The sequence below is a fragment of the Chrysochloris asiatica genome, unplaced genomic scaffold (genome assembly GCF_000296735.1).
Source record: "Chrysochloris asiatica unplaced genomic scaffold, ChrAsi1.0 scaffold00098, whole genome shotgun sequence".
Taxonomy (NCBI): Eukaryota; Metazoa; Chordata; class Mammalia; order Afrosoricida; family Chrysochloridae; genus Chrysochloris; species Chrysochloris asiatica.
In genome coordinates this window covers 8136015-8158193 of record NW_006408616.1, presented here as the reverse complement: position 1 = coordinate 8158193, position 22179 = coordinate 8136015, and the positions used below count along the sequence as shown (strand labels likewise).

Genomic DNA, 22179 nt, shown 5'->3' with positions numbered 1-22179 from the left:
TTCCTTCACTTTCATTCCTGAAATATTTCATACACTTAGCAAGTTATGAAAAATTATTAGCCAAGTATCAATTAAGTAAAATTAAATCACCTGTTTTGTTTATGCTGAGTACAAAACATTCTTGAAGCCTTTAAAGCGCTTTTGACAAAAATTTCAATTAATGGGAAGGTAGACATGCAGTCACTAAAAGCTGAAATCTTACATAGTTAATAAGCCATTTGTTAACTCTGACACCAAACAGGAGGGATAAGACTTAATATGAGGAACTTCATTCACAAAGCCATGGCATAATTTGTATTTTTAAAATGGGATAATTCTATTAATCTCTAACTAGAAATATTCAAATTTACCAAAATATCATCCAGAACTAGCCAAGAGTACTGCTGAAAGCTCTCTTTATACTTAGCAGTTACTGTAAAACCCTTCATCTGTTCATCAATTAGAAACAGCTTAATTTCTGCCTTTCAATTATGTTTTGTAAGTCAATGACCAATTAAAATAATGTATTTTTTTTGTTATCCTTTAAAAATGTCATTACCAGTATACTGTACATAGTATGTGCATGTATATACATATTATAAAAGCTTGATTGAGATTGATTTTTCTGTTATTTAGTCATACATTTAGTGGGCCAGTCCCAGTGACTGTTTGGAGCCAATGTAAGAAGCTCACATGCTTAGACACTCTTCAGCTCTTCCTTAGACTCAGGTCACTATTGGTCACTAATGCTGACAAAGACGTACTTTCCGATGTATCATCTTTCCTAAGGTTCAAAAATGATTCTCGAGTTATTTGAAGGACTTCTCTCAAACCTTTGTTTTCTTGCTAGAAGAAGGCAAACAAAAACAAAGATGCAGTCATCAAGATAGCCATGAAAAGAATGCACACAAATCTTAAGATAATGAAAAAACTGAAGGTGTGGCAAACAAAAATCAAGTTCTATGACAGTCAAATGTACTAAGAAATAGTAGGGACTTCAAAAAGTTAGTGGAAAATGGTATTAATATATAATGAAATTTTTCCACAAACTTTGAGGCCCCATTATATATGCAGTTGACAACTTGAATCCAGACAACTTTTTTTTAAGGAAGAGGGAATCATGTGTTCAACATCTTAAACCACTGTAAAGCCTTATTTATGCATTTGTAATTACAGATAAAACTTCAAAAATTGTTTATTGAAAACACATTAAAGAAATTAATAGCCATATTTATATTTAAATAAGTATGTAAAGTCAAGGAATTAATACCATCGGACTAGACCTTCTTCCCAGTTTATTACTTTCAGTACTTTGATTGATAGCATGGAATAAGCCATCTGGTTTGCTTTGTTCACTGGAATCTGAGAGCAGGAGAGCTTGCAGTAGAAGTTCTTGATATTTTTTAAGAAGTAGAGTTAACCAAATCTGGCATTGGTAAACAAGCTTGCCTTTATTTTTTTTTAGTTACTGTACAAAATTTACAGAAATTTAAAACTTTTAATAATTATTTTCTCCCACTGTCTACAATCCCATTTTTTTTAGTTTCAGTGCTACCGAACAGGGGTCACAAAACTATGGGTCCTACTTGGTGTTGTTAAGTGCCATCAAGTCAGTTTCAACTCCTAGCCACCCTGGCTGTATATAGGGTATCCACAGAGCAGCTGGTGAGTTTGAACCACTGACCTTGTGGTTAGCAGTCCAATGCTTACCCTACATCACTTTTAAGTTTTATTGGAACACAGCCATACCCATTCATTTATTATTGTCTATGGCTGTTTTTAAGGAGCTCTGGTAGCGTAATGGTTACGAGGTGGGCTGCTAATCTCAAGGTCAGCAGTTTGAAACTACCAGCTGTTCCGCGGGAGAAAGATGAGGTTTTCTGCTTCCATAAAGATTGGCAGCCTCAGAAACCCTGTACAGGGTTGCTATGGGTCAGAATCAACTCGACAGTGCTTAACGACAACAACGGCTATTTTTGTGTTACATCTATAAAAGTTGAGTTTTTGCAACAGAGACTTCGGTTTACAAACAGTATTTACTACCCGGATCCTTACTGTTAACCTCTACCTAAAAAATTGCTGAGATACTGTATGCTGAAAGAAAATCAAGTTTGGCCCTCTTACAACTAATTTTGCCATTATGGTTTCAAAATATAGCTTTTAAAGCACAGAAGTCTATTCTAATGGTTTTAGTTATTCAACAAGGACTTGTGCTTTTGCTATCACAAAATAAAAAAACAACAACATACTAGGGTAAATAAAAATGTATTGCTACTAGAGTTCCAGTTCATACATGTACGGAATTATTCCAAAAAAAGATTTGTTTAAACATGTCTCTGTTAACAGTGGAGGGCTGTAGACAAGTTTTCTCAGTAATACCCTTCCTTGTCTTAGTCTACTTGCTGTCGTCTGGATTAGGTGTTGTACAGTTGGTCCTGACTCGTAGCGACCCTGTACACAACAGAACAAAATACTGACCAGTCCTGTGCCAGCCTCAATTATTTTAGCCCACTGTTGCAACCACTATATCAGTCCTTATCATTGGGGACTTCTGCTTTTTTGCTGATACTCAAACTTTACCAAGCATGATGTCCTTCTCTAAGGACAAGTCCCTCTTGACAACATGTCCAAAGTACTTAAGATAAAGTCTTGGTACAGTAACTCTTTGTATTCTTTCCATTTTCTTTTGATGCTTCCTGCATCACTCAATATTTTGCTTACAGAATCCTCAACATGGCAACCCAATGCTTGAAATTTTTCTTCAGTTCTTTTAGATTGAGAAATACTGAGCATGTTCTTTCTGTTTGGTTCCAATTCCAGGTCTTTGCACACTGCATTATCATACTTGACTTTGTTTTCTGGAGCTGCCCTTTGAAATTTTCTGTTCAACTCTTTTACAAAAAAATTTTCTGATAATTTTTTTTCAGTCACTCTAGCATCTCTATATTCAAGAATCAGTTTCAGAGTCTATCCTGATACCCACTTTGATCTTTTCTTTCTTTACTGTCTTTTTAATGACCTTTTGCTTTCTTCTTGTATGATCTTTTTGATGTCATCCCACAATTCCTCTAGTCTTAAGTCATGAGTGCCTAATGCATCAAATCTGTTCTTAAGATGATCTCTAAATTAAGGTGGGATGTAGTCAAGGTCATATTTTGGTTCTTGTGGATTTGTTTTAATTTTATTCAGCTTCAATCTGAACTTGCATATGAGCAACTGATAGTCTCTGTTCCAGGTAGCCCCTGTCCTTGTTTTGGCTCTTCTTACAAATGTAGTCCATTTGATTCTTGTGTATTCCACCGGGTGAGGTCCAAGTGTATAGTTGCTGTTTATGTTATAGAAAGTTACTTGCAATGAATAAAGTCATTGGTCTTGCAAAATTCTATCATGTGACCTCTAGCATCATTTCTATTACCCATCCCATATTTTCAAACTACCAATCTTTCCTCTGTTTCCAACTTAGCAGTTGAAGATATCATGGCTTGGTTCAGGTGCATCTTAGTCCTCATAGTGATATCTTTGTTCTTTAACAATTTAAAGAGATCTTTTACAGCAGACTTACTAAATGCAACACAGCATTTGATTTCTTGACTGCTGCTTCCATGGGCACTGATTGTGAATTCAAGTAAAATGAAGCCTTTGGCAACTTTAATTTTTTCTCCATTTATCATGTTATTTATTGATCTACTTGTGAGGATTTTTGTTTTCTTTACATTGAGGTGCCATCCATACTGAAGGCTGTAGCCTTTAATCTTCGTCAGTTAAGTATTTCAAATCGCCTTTGCGTCCATCAAGCTAGGTTGTATTATCTGCATATTGCTGGTTGTTAATGAGTCTTTCTCCAATCCTGATGCCATGCTTTTTTTCATATAACCCAGTTTATCAGATTTTTGCTTAGCATATAGACTCAATAAGTATAGTGAAAGTACACAACCTAGTCACACACCTTTCCTGATTTTAAACCATTCAGTATCCTCTTGTTATGTTCGAATGTCTGTCTCTTGGTCATGTACAGGTTCCTCACGGGCACAATAAAGTGTTCTGGAATTTTCATTCTTTGCAATGTTATCCACAGTCAATTAAGTACAAGTAAACATCTTTCTGGTGTTCTCTGTTCAGCCAAGACCTGTATGATGTCAGCAATGATATCCTTTATTCCATATCATCTTCAGAATCTGGCTTAGATTTCTGGCAATTCTTTCAATACACTGCAGTTTTAAAATTTCAGCCTGAAGAAGTTGGTGGAACTCTTCAATTTCATCATCTTTGCCATGACTGGTATGTAATTGTGAATAATAGTTGTACTTAACTGGTCTTCCTGTAAGCATATGGATATTATTCTATTACAGACAGCACTGTACTTTAAGATAGATCTTAAAATGATCTTTTTGATGATGAATGTGATGCCATTCACCTTTGTCGTCCCTGGCGTAGTAAATCACATGATTATCTGACTCAAAATAGTTAATACCTGTCCATTTCAGGCAACAAATACCTACCATTACTGATCTTTATGTGCTCCATTTAATTTTTGGCTACTTCCAATTTTCTTAGATTCATATATTCTATGAATATATTCTATTTTCATATATTCTATGTTCCAATTATTAATGTCTGTTATAGCTGTTTTTCTCATTTTGATTAGTGTCCTATTAATAAATAAAGGCCCCGAAAGCTTTGCTCTATTCATGTTATTAAAGATCAACTCTCAGGAGGCAGCTCTTCACCAGTCATATTTTTTGTGTTTTCCAACCTAAGGGACTCATCTTCTCGCATTGTATCAGACAATGTTTTGCTGTTGTTCATAAAGTTTTCAGTGGCTAACCATTCAGAAGTGCTCTGCTTGTTTTTCAGTCTTAGTTTGGAAGCTCTGCTTAAAAGATATGCACCATGCGTGACCCTCATGGAAATTAAAATATCAATGGCATTATTTCCAGCATCTGACAAACTGACAGATGGAATGATGGTAATCTCCTTATTGGTGTTAAGAGACATCTGGTTGGTTCTGACTCACAGTGATCCTGTATAGTGTTTCCAAGGATCAGATGGTGGATTTGAAATGTTAACCTTTCCTTTAGCAGTTCAGCACTTTTTCTACAGCGTCACACCAGGACTCCTTAGGTTGCCTTGAAATAAAAAAGGTCCAATCAAAACAGTCTGAGAGGAACTGCTGGGCCAGTTAAATTTAAGGTAGAGAGGTCAGCTCAGAAGGTTATGGTGAATATTGGAAGATTACTCCAAAGGAGTAATCTTGATAGATTTTCTTAAAGGACACAAGATGATCATGGGACTTATTAGGAAGAATCTTTTAAAAATGTAAAACTGCAATGGTGAGAAAAAGGCCAGAAAAATTGCTGCCTTTATTTCTGTCATGACAATGGACTTACAATGGAGCAAGGACTGCTATATGAGAATTTTGTTGGAAAACCTTAATCCATCTACCCTACAGTCCTGATCTTGCCCCTTTAGACATCTTTTTGTTCACACAGCTCACAACTTTCAAAGGACACAGTCTCTCAAGGATGCCAAACTGCTGTTCTGATGTGATGTAAACTGGAGAGTGTGGAATGCTTTGGGGAAGAGTTAAGAGATGGGACCACCACCTTCAGAAGTGTATGGACCTAGATGGAGGAGATGTTGAGAAATAACAGGTTCTACATTTTGATAGTTTTATTTAATACAGTTTATATTATTTTGTAGAAATTCTTTTGAATTACCTTTGTATAAGACAAAAGTTGTACATTTTCGAGAGGAAAAGAGTGCACAAAGAATATAATTTGTGGACTAAAGTTATTTCTATGCATCACTATAATCTTTAATGGATTGAACAAATAAAAATATTTATAAAACTGAAAAAATACATTCACCTGACAAGATGAAGCAACATAGTATCAAATAAACCAGTTATCTCAATTATTTCTGATCTTAGACTCTTGTGTTATTATATAAACGGTCTTGCATTACATACCCATTATAAACTAGCATCCAGATTAAGAAAATGAACATTACAATTCCAGAGTATGTGTCTTTTTTTAAAATGGGGTACATTTTTCTGACATAAATCTTTGCACAGACTATTTTCATCTATATTTGCATTTAGAACTTACTTCAAGTTGGAATATTCGTTCTTGTTCCTTGCAACCCTGTTGCTCATCAATTTCAATGGCTTTCCTCATTACTGCTGCCATTTCAGTTATTTGGTCAACATGCGCTTGTAATTCCTGGAAAAAAAAAAAGGGTGGGGTGGGTGGGTGGTAGTTGCAAATCAGTGAAATATTAGTTTTTGGTTTTTTTTGAAAAATACCTGTGTTGCTACTTGCAATAAATGTAATAGTCTTACATCTTACAAGATATCCAGTAGATTGTCACATGAAAGTCAGTTGAACATTAATGTTCTCTTGAACAAAGATGTAAGAATGGATTAGAATTAAAGAGCATCATAATAAAACAGCCTAGTACACAAGAAAAGTACTAACGATCCTACTTCTCATTCCTTCCATTACAAGTGATCAGCAACTTTTTCTTTTTGTATTTACATTTACTTATTGAACAAGGTAACAGGAAAGATAAACTGTAGGCACACTAAATCTCTTTTCCTTCCGAAGTCTTCATGATTTACAGGTCTTCTCTGTATTGTCCATGCCTATAAATGAATCTGAATCAACCTAGAATTTGTTTAGGTTATAATTCTCTTTCAGAGCAAAAACTGTATCTTGTTTATATCTGCCTATTTTTTAGTGTTTGGCGCATGGTTGTCATCAAGTGCTATTGAATTGGTTCCAACTCATAGCAACCTTGTATATAGGGTTTTCTAGGAGTGACTGGTGGGTTTGAACTGCTTGACCTATCAGTTAGAAGGTCAAACCCACCACCAGTTTCTCTCAGAAACCCTATACAGGCTTGCTAGTTGGAAGTAACTCGATGGCAACACAACGCTGAATAAAATGTACAAATTTCTCTTATGTTTTAAAATATCAATTGGCTTTCTCTGTAAACAATTCAAAATCTAATCCCAGGATAATGCACATCTACATTTCTGTGATACTAGTAGCAGAGATTTCTTCCAGTGTCATTCCTGCATTCCTTTTTGCACAGCTGCAATGTGTTAGGCACTGTGCCAGGTAACAAACTGTTAAGATATATTCTCAAGGAGCTTACAGTCTAGTGAAAGAGACAAAATGTTTAAAATCAACAGAAAGTTGAGAATTATTTTCTCAGTAAACAGCTTCAACAGACTCCTGGCGTGGTGCTGTGGGTTAATGCACCAGACTGCAAAGTCAGTTTGAACCTCAAGGTCAGCATTTCAGGCTCACCAGCCACTCCTCAGAAACCCTGTACAGGGTGCTATGGGTTGGAACCTACTTGATGGCACTAACAACACTACAGACTACTAGTCACTAGCAATCAAGGGGGCTTAATAAAAGTCCATGGGAAAAAAATTTGATTCTGTTTTCCATGAACTTTTGAAACACACCTTTTTTTTTTTTGAAGCCCCCTTTTACGAAGGGTAAAACTTGAATAAAGAAGTCAAAACCTCCCCAAATAAACATAAGTCTATTAAATAGTAATGTTGATGTTAAGTGCTGTCGAGTAGGTTCCGAATCATAGTGACCCCACATAGGGTTTCCGAGGAGTGGCTGGTGAGTTTGAATCGCCAAATTTGTGATTCAAACAGTCCAAGTGATAATCCTACAGCATCACATCAGGACTCCTACATAGTTATATTTACTATTTGTGAGAAGGATTAAATGGAACCAAAAATAACAGGAAATTATTAAAGTACCGTAGAAATATGAGAAAAATCTGAACATCTTCAACAGACCATGCATTAACATCTTCTTAATCAACAAAAAGGCAAGCCCTTAGGCTAATGTTATTTTATGCTGACACCTATAGAATGCTAGTGTACAGGAAAACAGGACAGAAAAACAGGACAGTATTGGAGGTGCTATTTAAATTGAACTGAAATTAATACGAATTTTTAAAATAAACAAATTCAGGCCTTCAGTTGCACTACAAACATTGTGATTGTTCAGTAAATAATCGCACATGCATTTGGCTTCCACACTGGACTGTGCAGATACAGAGTATTTCCATCAGTGTAGATTATGGTAACATTATATCAAGAATTAGAGCATGTCAAGCATCTGCCATATTATGTAATGATTAAAAGTACCGAACTCCTTCTCACTATAAGAGGGGCCTAATCTATAATAGTTACAGGAAAAAATTGCAGCAGAGCAAAGTAAATTAGGGTAATGAGTAAAACTTTCTCAAATTAACCTATGGCACTGACCTAGGTTTAAAGACTATATTGGAAGCAAAGAATTCTTTGCATTCAAAATTGAGAAAAACAAGATAAAACTAATTTTTTTCAGGACAAGATCATCATGAGTAGGGAAACAAAAATTAACAAACCAAAACCCTTCCAAATAGAACAGTTAGTGATTCACTTACTACAAGCACCTCTTTAGACAGATTTAGTCTCTTGGTTTTCACTTGGTTTTGACAAATACAACATTCTTTTGATTTTATTTATTCCTTAATCTGGCTTGAGAAGGAAATTCAATGTAAAAAAATCAAACTGTTAAAATGTATCCCTCCCTTCCATCCACACCCCAAAAGTAGACTGTTTTATTTTGTGTACATTCTGATTTGCTTCCAAGTGCCTCCACTCCAGTCCGTGTTGAGGTGCTTCAAGGATGGGTCGAGATGTATCAAGGAAGAATCCTTCGGAGACGTTACGATGTACCATGTCAATCTGTAGTACAGAGTCATTATAATGTTAATACGGACATTATCCGTAGTTTAAAAACTGAATGTTAGTTCATGCGTGTTAGCCAAGTGTATGAAATGTTTGTTTTTTTAACATTTCCAAAAAGGTATCTGTTCAAAAATAGTGTAACAATGAAATATTTAACAGATAATTGAGTTTTTCTCAAACTCTACACATTTTTTTAATGCCCGCTAAAAGAGTCAAGGTGAGGGCAAAATTCTGTATTACTGTAGTCTCCAAGGTGTCTCGTACTCCAAAATGCTGCTATGTGTAAGTATGTTTGTTTTCTCTAAATGTGTTAAAAAATAATTTTCTGTTTAGGCATCAGAACACTCATTCCTAAGCACATTCTGGAATATCACACTTGGATGCCTTTATCATACAATTCTTTTCTCAACCACTTCTGTTTATTGCCCCCGCCCTCCCAATAACTAAGTTAAGGCTGGATTCAAATCTTGGACACTTTCCCATATTCTCCCCATTGATAAGTCATCTTATTTTCCCAATTTCATAACACAAGTCATATCTACATTTTAGAACTCATCACGTCCTACTTTATATTGTTGTTAAGTACTGTGGAGTCAGTTCCGACTCATAGTGACCCTGCACAGGGTTTTCAAGGCTGCAAATCTTTACGGGAGCAGAAAGCCTCATCTTTTCCCGTGGAACAGCTGGTAGTTTCGAACTGCTGACCTTGAGGTTCGCAGCCCAATTTGTACCCACTATGCTACCAGAGTATTACACATTTATATTTCATCTGTATCTTCCATTACACTGTAAGCTCCAAAGGCAGAGCAATGAAACTTATTCATTCATCTTATTATTACCCAGAATAACTAACCCTGTGTAAGTGTTTAATTGAGGCGAAGTGTCTCCTTTTTGGGAAAAATCAAAATCACAAACATTGATATGTATTAGTCAGAATTATTAACAAGTAACTAAACAGTCATTTTACAGAAGGCAGGGATCAACACTTACATGAAGAATTTAATCAACATAATAAAAAGAGATGATTTACAACCACTACAGAAAATGTACAACTTTGTTCACTAATAAAACATCTATGGTGAATGTTAAAATTTAGTAATGTTTTTAACAAAACATTTGCTATGTCAATCTGCTATCAGATAGGGTCAGCAAGCAGTAGAATCATAGTCTAAAAGTTTTTTAAAACCAGAGTATTCTCCCCTTCATATCTTAAAATTGTTATTCCTTATGTTATAAGGGTCTTTTAAAATTTCTTAATATTACATTTCTTTTACTAATAATTTTAAGTCAATGTTTATACCTTGAAAAAGCAGTCTTAGTTATATATTTATATTAAAATGCTTTTACGATGACCTCATTGCCAAGAGATAAAGTTTATGTTGAAAAGTTTTGCCACTTTAAATATCCAAGAATTTCCTTTAAGTTGTGCTAAATAGTGTTACTCGCACAATATTAAATCCGAATTTATTTTTTTCTTGGTTGACACAAATTATGCCTATTAATGTTTCTTAATTATTAATGCCATCTTATTAATGCCATCAAGTAGGTTCTGACTCATAGTGACCCTTTATAGAATTTCCAAGGAGTGGCTGGTGATCTTGAACCGCTGACCCTGCAGTTCAAACTGATTTTGCAGCCCAGTGTATTAATTCAAAGTGCCACACCAGGACTCTTAATATAGGTCACATAGTCACTTAATTTACCGAGTCTTAAATCTAACAGAATAAGTAAAAACATCTACTGGCATCACGACAGAAAAGATGTTTTATAGAATCTGAAATGTATTTGGATAACCACAAAAGATAAAAATGCCTTATATGTCACATACAATTTCTTAAATAGCATTAAAGTTGTAACTAATTATAGCTAGAGCTCATTACTTGCCAATACAGATAATGGCCTAGTTAGCATCACAATCTAAAAATTTTATTTCATTTCAGCAGTTAAAATTTAGTTTTAAAAGAAAATATGTATAGGAAAGATTTATGCCATTTGTCTTCACAGCAGTTGCCAGCAAATACAGAGACATACAGTTGACCCTTGAAAAATATGGGTTTGGACTGTACAGGTCCACTTATATGCAGATTAAACACACACACACACACACACACACACACACACACAAAACACAACAAAAAATGCCGTGACACCTATCATCTTCATGTGAGCAGCATCTCTCTCTCTCAAGTAAGTAGTGTATGGCAGTAAAAAGTGATTTCTTGTGGTTCTTGCGTATTATTCATTATGCAACACCATAAACCTTGAATAAAACCATGGGACATACATTAAGTACCACTAATGATACTAATAGATGGAATCCTGGTGTGGCGCTGTCGGTTAATGCGCCAGACTGCAAAGCCATTTGAACTGCAAGGTTGGCAGTTCAAGCTCACCAGCGGCTCCTCGGAAATCCTATACAGGATAGCTATGGGTCAGAACCGACTTGACGGCACTTCACAACAACAAGAATAACAATGATGCTAGTGGTGCTTCTAAGAAGCAGAGAAAAGTCAGGACATTGCAAGAAAAAGCTGAATAGCTTAAATGTTGCCCACCAAGTCAAGAGAAATGAATCAAACAAGGACTACTGTTAAGAAAGAGAGGGAAATTCATGAAGCTGCAGCTGCAGTTATGACAGCAGGTGCAAAAACCTTGCACTTTTTGGAAGATCTCTTTTTAGTTCACATTAAAAATGCAGTTTTTATATGGGTGCAGTGAATACTATATATAACATATAAAATGTGTTAATTGTTTATGTCAATTGTTATGTGCCGTGGAGTCAGTTCCGACTCATAGCGACTCTGTACAGGGTTTCTGAGGCTGTAAATCTTTACGGGAGCAGAAAGCCTCATCTTTCTCCCTCGGAACAGCTGGTAGTTTCGAACTGCTGACCTTGTGGTTTGCAGTCCGATTTACGCTACCAGAGCTCCTTGCGTTTATGTCAATAGTAGGTTATTAGTAGCTAAGCTTTTGGGAAGTCACAAGCTTAATGTGGACTTTTGACTGCATGGAGGTCAGCACTTCTAACCCCATGTTGTTCCAGGGTCAACCATATACAAAGGGCATGGGCAGAGGGACAAGAAGATCAAGAGCAAGAAAATCACCTTAGTATGGTTTTAAAATGATCTAACTAGTATTTGATGGAGGCAGAGGGAGCAAAAGTTTAATATTCTAGTTCTTTTCACTCTCCTCAACTCCATAATTTTCCCACTATGAACAACCATTTATAGTTTGGATGAATTCACCTCATTCAGAAAACAATCTTAAAAAATAAATCAACATTTAGTTAGTATTTTTTGTTTTTGCAACGATTTCAAAACACCTATTAAAAAAAATATTTCTTAAAATCAGACTTTACGCAAATGATTCTGAATTGAATAAATTCGTATTTCCCAAGTAAAGTTCATATATGAATATATATAAAAGCTACAAGAGGATTATGATAGAAGAATAAATCACAAAGAAAATATCACAAACAAGAATTGAAAAAAATAAGGAAAAACAGAAAAGATCATTTAAAAAGATATAACTTTAAACAGTAAGTTAAAATGGCATTACTAGACAACTGTGATTGTTTACCTTGGAGTGCTGCTCTTTTAGCTTCAGTATTATACCTGGATCATCTTTTTTGCTGGCCATTAGTAGTCTAAACATTTGTTCTCGGTATTTGCTCATTATAAGTTCCAAAGCAGACTGATGTTCTTCCAGGGATGTACGTAATTCTATCAAAAATAACATTATCAAACTTGTGTTAAAGGCACACAAATTTTCTCTTCCATATTAAATTAATTTCTAATAACAGCAACTTATAAATAGGGTATTTCAAAAAAGCAAAAACTGCAGCATAAAAATGTAGTCAAACAAAGGCCCCTTAAGGCCCTTACTAGTTTTTTAAATGACAATTTTAACTCCTTTTTTGTGAATAATTCCAACTAACATTTACTGAACAGCAATAAGAATCATACAATGTTCTTCTGTTATTAGGAATAACAGAATTCATTATTTCAGAAGACAATGAAACTCAATTTAGTGGAAAATTTATACATATATAATTATAATAAAATGTGGGGAAGAACAGTATGGAACTCTACAAAAATACACATAACAGAAATCTGTGGGGAGAAATTGCTGAAATCTTCACAGAGTATAATATTAAGATGATACTGAGTTGTTTTGAAAAACAACAATCTAAGTAAGGCGTAAAAAGATGTTTATGAGTTAGTTTGAAATGGTAAGAGCAAAGGGTTCACAGAAGAGGGCTAAGGGAAGAAGCAAGAAAGGAAGGCTGGAAATAGACTTTGAATCGCTTTGTATAAGGAAATAAGATATAACAAAGCTTCTTAGGAATTGGAATGTCTTGATTTTTGAAATGTATTTTTGAAAAACCAATCTGATGCCTGTGTTGAAGATGGACTGGAAAAGAGAATGGAATCAGAGAGAACAATTAAGAAAGTCCTAGCAAGAGTGTGAATAATTAAGCTGGGGAAAAAGCAGTGGGATTTATATAAAACTGAGTTATTTCACAGACAGCAACAACAGAACAAATTGGATATTGAGGATGAGAATCCAAGATGACACCAGGGCAGACAGACATTGATTTGTAGAACAAATAAAGAACAATAAATATGATTCTGGCATGTGGATAAGTACTGGGATTAATGTCAAAAGTTACTTGACATAGCTGGCTGTTTTCCCATTTTTTAAAATATCAATTGATCCTAAACGTGGCTTGTTCTAAATATACAGTTAATTTTATTTTTAAAAAGAAGTATTTTATATGAATAGTACAACTGCAGATTAAAGTTCCTCTTTGATTTACTATAAACAGTGACTACATGTCTTGCCTTTGTTCTCTTGTTGTAATTCTCTGATTTGTCTGTTTTCTTGCTGGATTCCCATAACTAATGTGGACCGTGGTCGGTGTCTTGCAACTTCATTAAGTTCTTGAATTTCTTCCTGGTACTAACAAAAAATTACAAAAGAACATTTTGGAAAAAATATTTGTAAGTCATCTATCTGATTAAGGTCTAGTATCCAGAATATATAAAAACTTTTAATAATAAAAATACAAATAACCCAATTAGAAAATGGTCAAAGCATCTCAACAGACATTTGTTCAAAGACGACAAGTGGTGGCAAGGTTGTAGAGTAACTGGAACCCTTACAGAACGCTGGTGGGAATGGCTGTAGCTGCTTTGGAAAAGAGTCTGGTAGCTCCTCAAAAAGTTAAACATACAGCTCCCATATAACCTTTCAGTCACACTCCTAGATATATACCCAAGAGCAGTGAAAACATATTTGTACAAAACCTTGTACGTGAATGTTAATAGTATCAATATCATAACAGTCAAAAAGTGAAAACTCAGGTGTCTATCAAATGATGAATGGATAAACAAAATATGGTATATCCATAAAATGGAATTGTTGATGTTGGTAAGTGCCATTGAGTCAGTCCCGACTCATAGCAACCCTGAACAGGGTTTCCAGGAATGACTGGTGAATTTGAACCGCTGACCTTGAGGTTGAGTGCTTTTCCTATGGTACCACACCAGGATTCCAAAAAATGAACAGTAAGCCATTTAAGAAAAAAATAACAAACGAGTACTCATGCTACAATATAGATAAGCCTTAAAAACTAATTACATTATCTGAAAGAAGCCAGACACAAAAGGTTACCTATTATATAATTCCATTTACCTGAAATATCCAGAATGGGCAAATCTATAGAGATAGAAAAACTAGAAATTGCCAGGGATCCTGGGGAGAGTGAATAGAGAGTATCTGCTAATCGATATGGGATTTTTTTTTTTTTTTGAGGGGAGATGAAATGTTCAAGAATCAGACAGTGGTTATTGTTATATAATTTTAGTTACACATTAAAAGCTACTGAATTGCAAAAGAGTAAATTTTATAGAACGTGAATTATATCTTAATAGTTGAAAAGAGTATTTGAAAACTGATTTAGCCTTCTGGTTTCTTTTTAAATTAATAGGAATCCTGGTGTGGCACCATAGGATAAGCACTTGACCTCACATTCGGTTTGAACCACTAGGTCAGCAGTTCAAACTTACCAGCCGCTCCTCGGAAACCCTTTACAGGGTCGCTATGACTCGGAACTGACTCGATGGTAGGTAACAACAACAATAACTTTAAAATTACACTTCTTTATTTTTAAGGCATTTCAATGAGCTAGTTAGAAATGTACTCATTTTAACATTCCTGGCTTTTATCATCAAATACTAAACTTCTTTTTTTCTTTATAATTTGATACCAGATATATCTTCATGGGAGACTGATTAAGCTAGACAGGCAAGGAGGAAGGTAATTTGCTTTGGGAAACACAGTTGTAAAACAAAAGTAGTACACTTCTTTCACTATTTCTAAGTGTCATTAAAAGCTGAATCCCAGGAATGCTTCCTTTTACAAAATGGATGAGTTTCAATAGAGTTAGCTGTGATATGTATTTTTCCCCACTGATTTATATCATAACCCCAGAGATTTTATAGTTCTCTTTTTTGTTCGTTTGGTTTTAATGAGAATCAAGTGATAGTTTACATGGGAGAACATCAGTTTTACACTCATCATTTCATTGCAATGATTACAATCTCCTCCGTGCATCATCATTCAACAGTATTTGTTTCTATTCTGTTGTTTTTTTTTATGTACACAAAAACACTCAGGAATATATACACTGATTTAAACCACCAAAGGGCACATTCTGCAAGCCTGCCTCCTGGCTGCTAGCACTCAGTCCCTCTTTCCAAGAGTTTAGAGTCCTCAGATGCTCTATTTCTCCAAGTCCTCATCTCTGCCTCTATCTCTAGTGTTGCTGCTTCTCTGGATAGGGTCCCACATTCAGCTTGTGCTCTTCTCCCTTGATGGTCCTAGGGTCCTCTGTTTCTGGACTGTAAGGAACTTCTACCTTTACTGTTGTGACAGTCACAATTAGTCATGATAACAATTATTCATTATTGAATCATAGGAATCTTATCCTCTTATCTTTTACCAGACCAGTCTAGACAAGATGAGAACTATTCAGTGGGGATTCCACCTTGCCCTGCACACTCAGAAACTAAACTCCCTCTTGAAAACTTGTAAGGCAGTCACTTCGTGTTTTTATAGGCCCCTGCCAACTCCACCTCCCCCTCCCCCCCAGTTTAGGTAGGCAATGTCTAAGTTGCTTGTCCCTATCAACCCTATGTACAGAGGGGATAGGATTGATACTTGATGTGAAGACTCCTTCCCTCTCAGTTGGTATTTTGAGCTACTACATCCATAGTATAGGTCAAGTTCATTAAATTGTAGCAATTTGTACTTGCTTCCTTTATCAAAAACTTTAAAAAAATTTTTTTCCTTTACTTGAATTCTGATCATAAAGCCATTGAAACAAAGCCAAATAGGTATTATGTACAAGTCTGTGCATGCTTGTGCATCTCCCCTCACTTCCTATCAGCTGGACTCTTCACTCTCAGCTCTAGTCCTCTGTGGCTATGTCCTTGTTCGGGGCTCAGGATTCCCCAGGTATCACCACCATGCTTCGGACCAAGCAGCCCTTCCTCTTTTCTCTCTCATCTCCAGATCGACAGGAGTCTATGGAACGTGGTCATACTCAGTCCATTTTTTCATTGCTGCCTTTTCCTCTCTTCTGCTCACCAGCAGACCAACATGGTCACCAGTAAGTTTACATGCCTGCTGGTGTGTTCTCTTTGAGTTTCAGTTTTGAAGGGGGTTTGGAGATTTTAGTTCTCTTAAAGAAGAAAACATTATCAGTGGAGGGTTTAAAATGCTAGCTAACCTTCATGGTCCACAGGAAAGTGTGAAGTACAACAATGAGTCAGCACAGCAAGAAGGGAACTCTCTTCTGTTCTTTTTTAACTGGCAGCAATAGGAAGCAAGCAGGGATGCAATAGTTGCATAAGGAGAAAACCAGATATCGTCTTGCATTGTTTTAAAAAACCTTATTTTGTTGTTAAACAGTATAACTTTATAAAGAAAAACAAACATTTCTATATTATAAAAATATCAAACAATGTCAACATTAGTAGACACTAGTAAAAGTAAGATCTAGCCTTAGTTAAATGTATCTCAACGCAACCCTGACACTGAGTGGATTCCAACACAGAATGACTTCATAGGACTGAGTAGAACTGCTCCATAGGGATTCTGACACTTTAAATCTTTACAGGAACAGACAGCCTCATCTTTCTCCCACAGTGACTGGTAGGACTGAACCGCAGACCTTTCAATTAGCAGTACAATGTTTGATCCACTGCACCATACCTAACAAATTAATTTATTTTTCTAAAATCAAATGCATTATCTGTTAGAAAATAAGTGGTCAAATGTGCAGATTTATATATATATGTGTGTGTGTGTATGAATATATATATATATATATTCATTCATACACTTGTAGGATAAGCACTGGAGTCCTGGTATGGCACTGCAATTTAATGTGTTGGACTACAAGGTTGGTTTGAACTGTGAGGTTGTCAGTTCAAGTTCACCAGCTGCTCCTTGGAAACCCTATACAGGGTCACTATGAGTCAGAACTGACTCAATGGCATATAACAACAACAGGATAAGCACCGGGTTGCTAACTGCAAGTCAGCAATTCAAACCCACCAGCTTCTCCTTGGAAGCCCTAAACAGTGTCGCTGTAAGTGGAACCAACTTGATGACATTTAACAACAACAACAACAACAACAACAACATATATACATGCACCTAAATGGCTCTGTGGGCCAATGCGCCAGACTGCAAAGCCATTTGAACTGCAAGGTCGGCGGTTCAAGCTCACCAGTAGCTCCTCGGAAACCCTATACAGGGTCGCTATGGGTCGGAACCGACTCGCCGGCACTTAACAACAACAAACATATATATCAAGAAGCTCTGGTAGTGTAGTGGTTACAAGTAGAGCTGCTAACCTCGAGATCAGCAGCTCAAAACTACCAGTTGTTCCATGGGAGAAAGATGAGGCTTTCTGCTCCTGTAAAGATTTCCAGCCTTAGAAACTGTATGCAGGATCACTTTACTATGAGTCGGAACCAACTCCACAGCATACCACCACCACACATATATATCACTTGGACCAAGAAAATAGTGTCCTAAGGTTGCTATGGGTCGGTACCAACTCGATGGCACCTAACAACAAGTGTAAAACTGATATACACAAGGAATGCTACTTTTAAATTTTAGAATACAGAAAACAGAATAATTAAGCGAAAGTTTATGGTCCAAAGCAATATATTAATATCAATGACTACTTTTATTAAATGGAACAAACAAGAAAGAAAAATCAAACCTGCTTCATTGCTTCTACTCGCTTATTGAGAGCTGTGGTTTGTTCAATGAGAGATTCTGCTGCATCATCATGATCTCTCAGTCTTTCAACAAGAGCTTTGGCATCAGCAAGTGCCTTCTCAATTGTGCAACTCATTTCTAACGGAATACCTATAGTTAAATTAAAATCCACATTCAAAACAAAGTCAACATTTCATCTTATTGTAATTTCATGTCAACACAAATATACTTCTTAAACTACATTTGTTACAGTACATAAGACTATTACAGAAGTCTTTTATTTAGGTTAGCAGCATTCAAAACTGTTGAACTAAAAATAAAGATGAAAACACCAGACTTATGAAAAGACTTACACAGTATTCGTTTAATCAGCTGAAGCAAAGAGAACAGTGTTGGTATCAGAGAGGAACAAGAGTTAGTGCTCGATGGCAAGAATGCACACACACAATCCAGCCAGACAACACAGTATGAAATACAAAATGGAATAGTATTTTAGCCATCGTGAGAACTGTGGTTTTTCAAAAGCGGACTCTTTCAATAAACTGGCAATATAAACATACTATTACCAGTACATATTCCTAAACCATAGAAAGGCAACTTTATAGAATCCATTTGGAAATGATTTAAAACATCCTTTATGAATGCTTAGTCCCTAATGTTTTACTCATCCCTAAGACGGAAGATTGTTTTAAAGGGTTCCTACACCCCTGACTTGTAGAAACACAAAACTATAGTGACGGACAAGAGTTCAGTGGTTGTCAGGAATTAAGAGCAGAAAAGGATATGATTACAAACTGTTCTGAATCCTTATTATGTTGTTATATGAAAATGTAAAATTCATAAAACTGTATTACAAAAAAGGATAATTTTATAGCATACTAATTAGAAAACATTCCCTGTTGTCAAGGTTTTGCCTTTGTGTACTATCTTTTAATTCATTTCACTTTTATTTTCATATATGGTATAAGGTAGACATCTAACTATATTTTCTTCTTTTGTATGAGACAATCATTTGACCCAGTACCATTTGTTAGTGTATTTTTCCACCACTGATTTTTAACATCGTACTTGTCACATGTTGTTTCCATAAATGCATGGCTGTGTTTCTGGCCTCTCTATCTCTATTTTTACATTATTAATATTACACTGCCTCAGATTACTATGACTATAAAATAAACTCTTGCTATCTTACTAATCGAGCTTCTAATCTCACAGTCAGCAGTTTGAAACTACTAGCTGTTCCATGGCAGAAAGATGAGGCTGTCTGCTCCCATAAAGATTAACAGCCTCGGAAACCATGTACAGGGTCGCTATGAGTTGGAACCAACTCCACGGCATATAACAACAACACCACCTGTTATGGCAAGTTGCCCGTTTTTCCTTCAAAACTGTTTTACTCATTCTTTGCTTTCTCTAGAACCTAATTCAATGCAAACAGATCTCTAGAGTACCGTGGAATAAAATCCAATTGTTACTAATTTTAATTCAAACTGATAGCAGCATTCTTAACATAAGGACTACTGCCTTGCATACTGTCTTTTGGTTGGCACAGTTACCTTTTGGCCACAAAAAAAGCTGTTACTTTCATTTTACCAATGAGGAAATAGATGTAGGAATTTCAAATATAAGGAGTCAAATGACAGGGCCACACAGTAAGAAAGGAGGCAAGCTGGCCCCAGAAAGACTCCTAATCTCCAAGCTAGTGCTCTATTTATGAGTCAAATTAGAGCTCTATTGGTTGTTTTTACCTACAAAAACCATCTTCATCTCCCTATCCTACACTCCACCCATGTCACCCTCCAGATGGTAAAACAAAGCAAATTCTCTAACCCTACTCCATCTTGGGAGTTCCATATTATAAAAATCGCAGTTCAGATTAGCCACAGAAAATAAAGTATTAAATAAACAAATACTTCAAATGTTTCCATATAACTAACAAAAGTCTAGCATCCACTTTAATTAGGCATTACAGCTAATCCAAAATAAATCGAATGTTTACTGATAGGCTTTTTGAAATTACAATTAACACAAAAAAATTCCTCTCTCTATACTGCATAATGAAATATTACTATCAAAATAACGATATGTAGAATTTGCTTTGTAATTATAAAAAGATACTCAAGGAATAGAATTCTAAACAACAAAGTTCCTCAAAGTATACTTTTATTAGTTTCCAAAGAGCAGTGACACAGTTTTTAAGACTCTACATGTTCATTTCCTGCATGTGAAACTCCAAAGTATTTAAATGTTTTATAATATGCAAAGACAAAGTAAAGTATTACAATGAAATGTGCAAAGGCCTGTAGTTAGAAAATGAAAAGGGAAGAACATGGTAGGCTTTTCTTAAGCTTATAGAACTGTACAGAAAATTCAAACCTTGAATTGCCATATTGAAGGATTCTATGGGCAAAATAGAGTCCTGGTGTAGCACAGTGGGTTGGGTTAATGCATTGGACTGCAAAGTCAGTTTGCAAATCAAGGTTAGCAGTTCAGGCTCACCATCTGCACCTCAGAAACCCTATACAGGGTCATTATGGGTCGGAACCAACTCAATGGCACTTAATGACCACAACAAATGGGTAAAATATAGGAAGCATCAAAAGAAGATGTGCACTGAACATACTACTGGCCAAAAACAAGGCTCCAGGAATGAACAGAATACTGATTGATATATGATTCAAAAAATCAATGCTGAAAGTCTAGAAGCACTCACTCATCTATGTCCAGAAATTTGTAAGATAGTTACATGGCCAATTGATTGACAGAGATCCATATCTGTACCCATTTTAAAGAAAAGTGATCCACAAAAATGTGAAAATTATCAAATCATATCATTAATATCATACCGAAGTAAAATTTTGCTAAATATAGTTCAGGGTGTTTTATTTCACCACACTTATTTAATCTATGTTGTTGTTGTTACGTGCCGTGGAGTCGGTTCTGACTCATAGCGACCCTGTACAGGGTTTCCGAGGCTGTTAATCTTTATGGGAGCAGAATGCCTCATCTTTCTCCCGCGGAGCAGCTGGTAGTTTCGAACTGCTAACCTTGTGGTTCGCAGCCCGATTCGTAACCACTATGTTACCAGAGCTCCTTATTTAATCTATACGTGGAGTAAATAATCTGAGAAGCCAGACAATATATAGAAGAATGTGGCATAAGGATTGGAGGAAAACTTATAAAGACCCTTCAATATGCAGATGACACAACTTTGTTTGATGAAAGCGCAGACTTGAATACTTACTGATGGATTCAATACACTTTCCACCTCAACATAAAGAAAACAAAAACTCTCACAACTGGACCAATAAGCAACATGATGAGAACTGGGAGAAAAGACTGATACTATCAAAGATTTCACTGTACTTGGAATACAATCAATGCCCATAGAAGCAGCAGTCAAGAAACCAAATAGACTTCTTTATTTAAAAGCAAAGAGATCACTTTAAGGACTAAGGTGGGCCTGACCCAAACTGTGGTATTTTCAATTGCCTCACATTCATGTGAAATCTGGACAATAAATAAGGAAAATGGAAAAAAAATAGAAACCTTTGAATTGTAGTGTCGATGAAGAAAACTGAATGTACCATGGACTGTCAAAAAAATAAACTATCTTGGAAGTACAGTCAGAATGTCCTGTAGAAGCAAGAATGGTAAGACTTCGTCTTTTGTACCCTACACATGTTAAGGGACCAGTTCCTGGAGAAGCACTTCACGGTTGATAAAATAGAGGGTCAGCAAGAAAAGGAAGATACCCAACGAAGTGGACACAGTGGCTGCAACAAAGGACTCAGAATAATCGGGAGGATAGTGCAGGACTGGGCTGTGTTTCATACTGTTGTACACGGGGTAGCTATGAGTTGCAACCAACTCAATGACACATGGCAACAACAACAAAAAACAAAATTCATTTATTTTACCATCTGTTTTGAAATCCATCCTGGTTTTCCTCTTATTTTTGGTCCAAGGGAAAGACAGTAGAGTGGGAGGAAGATTGCTTTTTAAACTTTGACAAATTTTAATTAAAAAAACAACAGACAATACAGTAAAAAAAGGAGTACTCTGAATTTATCTACCTATGCTTATATTGCCTTTCTTAATGACTCACAGTGCATTTACCTACATTATTTTTT

General features: G+C 35.8%; 1 protein-coding gene across 2 annotated transcripts; it reads right to left on the bottom strand.

The window, feature by feature from the left end:
* Window positions 1-687: 687 nt before the first annotated feature.
* Window positions 688-18182, bottom strand: FGFR1OP2 (FGFR1 oncogene partner 2). Of its 2 annotated transcripts, XM_006866959.1 has the most exons (6): window positions 18048-18182; window positions 13588-13705; window positions 12323-12465; window positions 8627-8740; window positions 6087-6200; window positions 688-825 (listed from the first exon to the last, which is right to left on the bottom strand). In XM_006866959.1, the coding sequence occupies exons 1-6, from the start codon at window positions 18180-18182 to the stop codon at window positions 688-690; spliced, it is 762 nt and encodes a 253-aa protein (XP_006867021.1). The 2 variants fall into 2 exon arrangements, with proteins under 2 accessions (XP_006867021.1, XP_006867022.1); XM_006866960.1 differs by lacking the exon at window positions 8627-8740.
* Between the last annotated feature and the right edge of the window lie 3997 nt (window positions 18183-22179).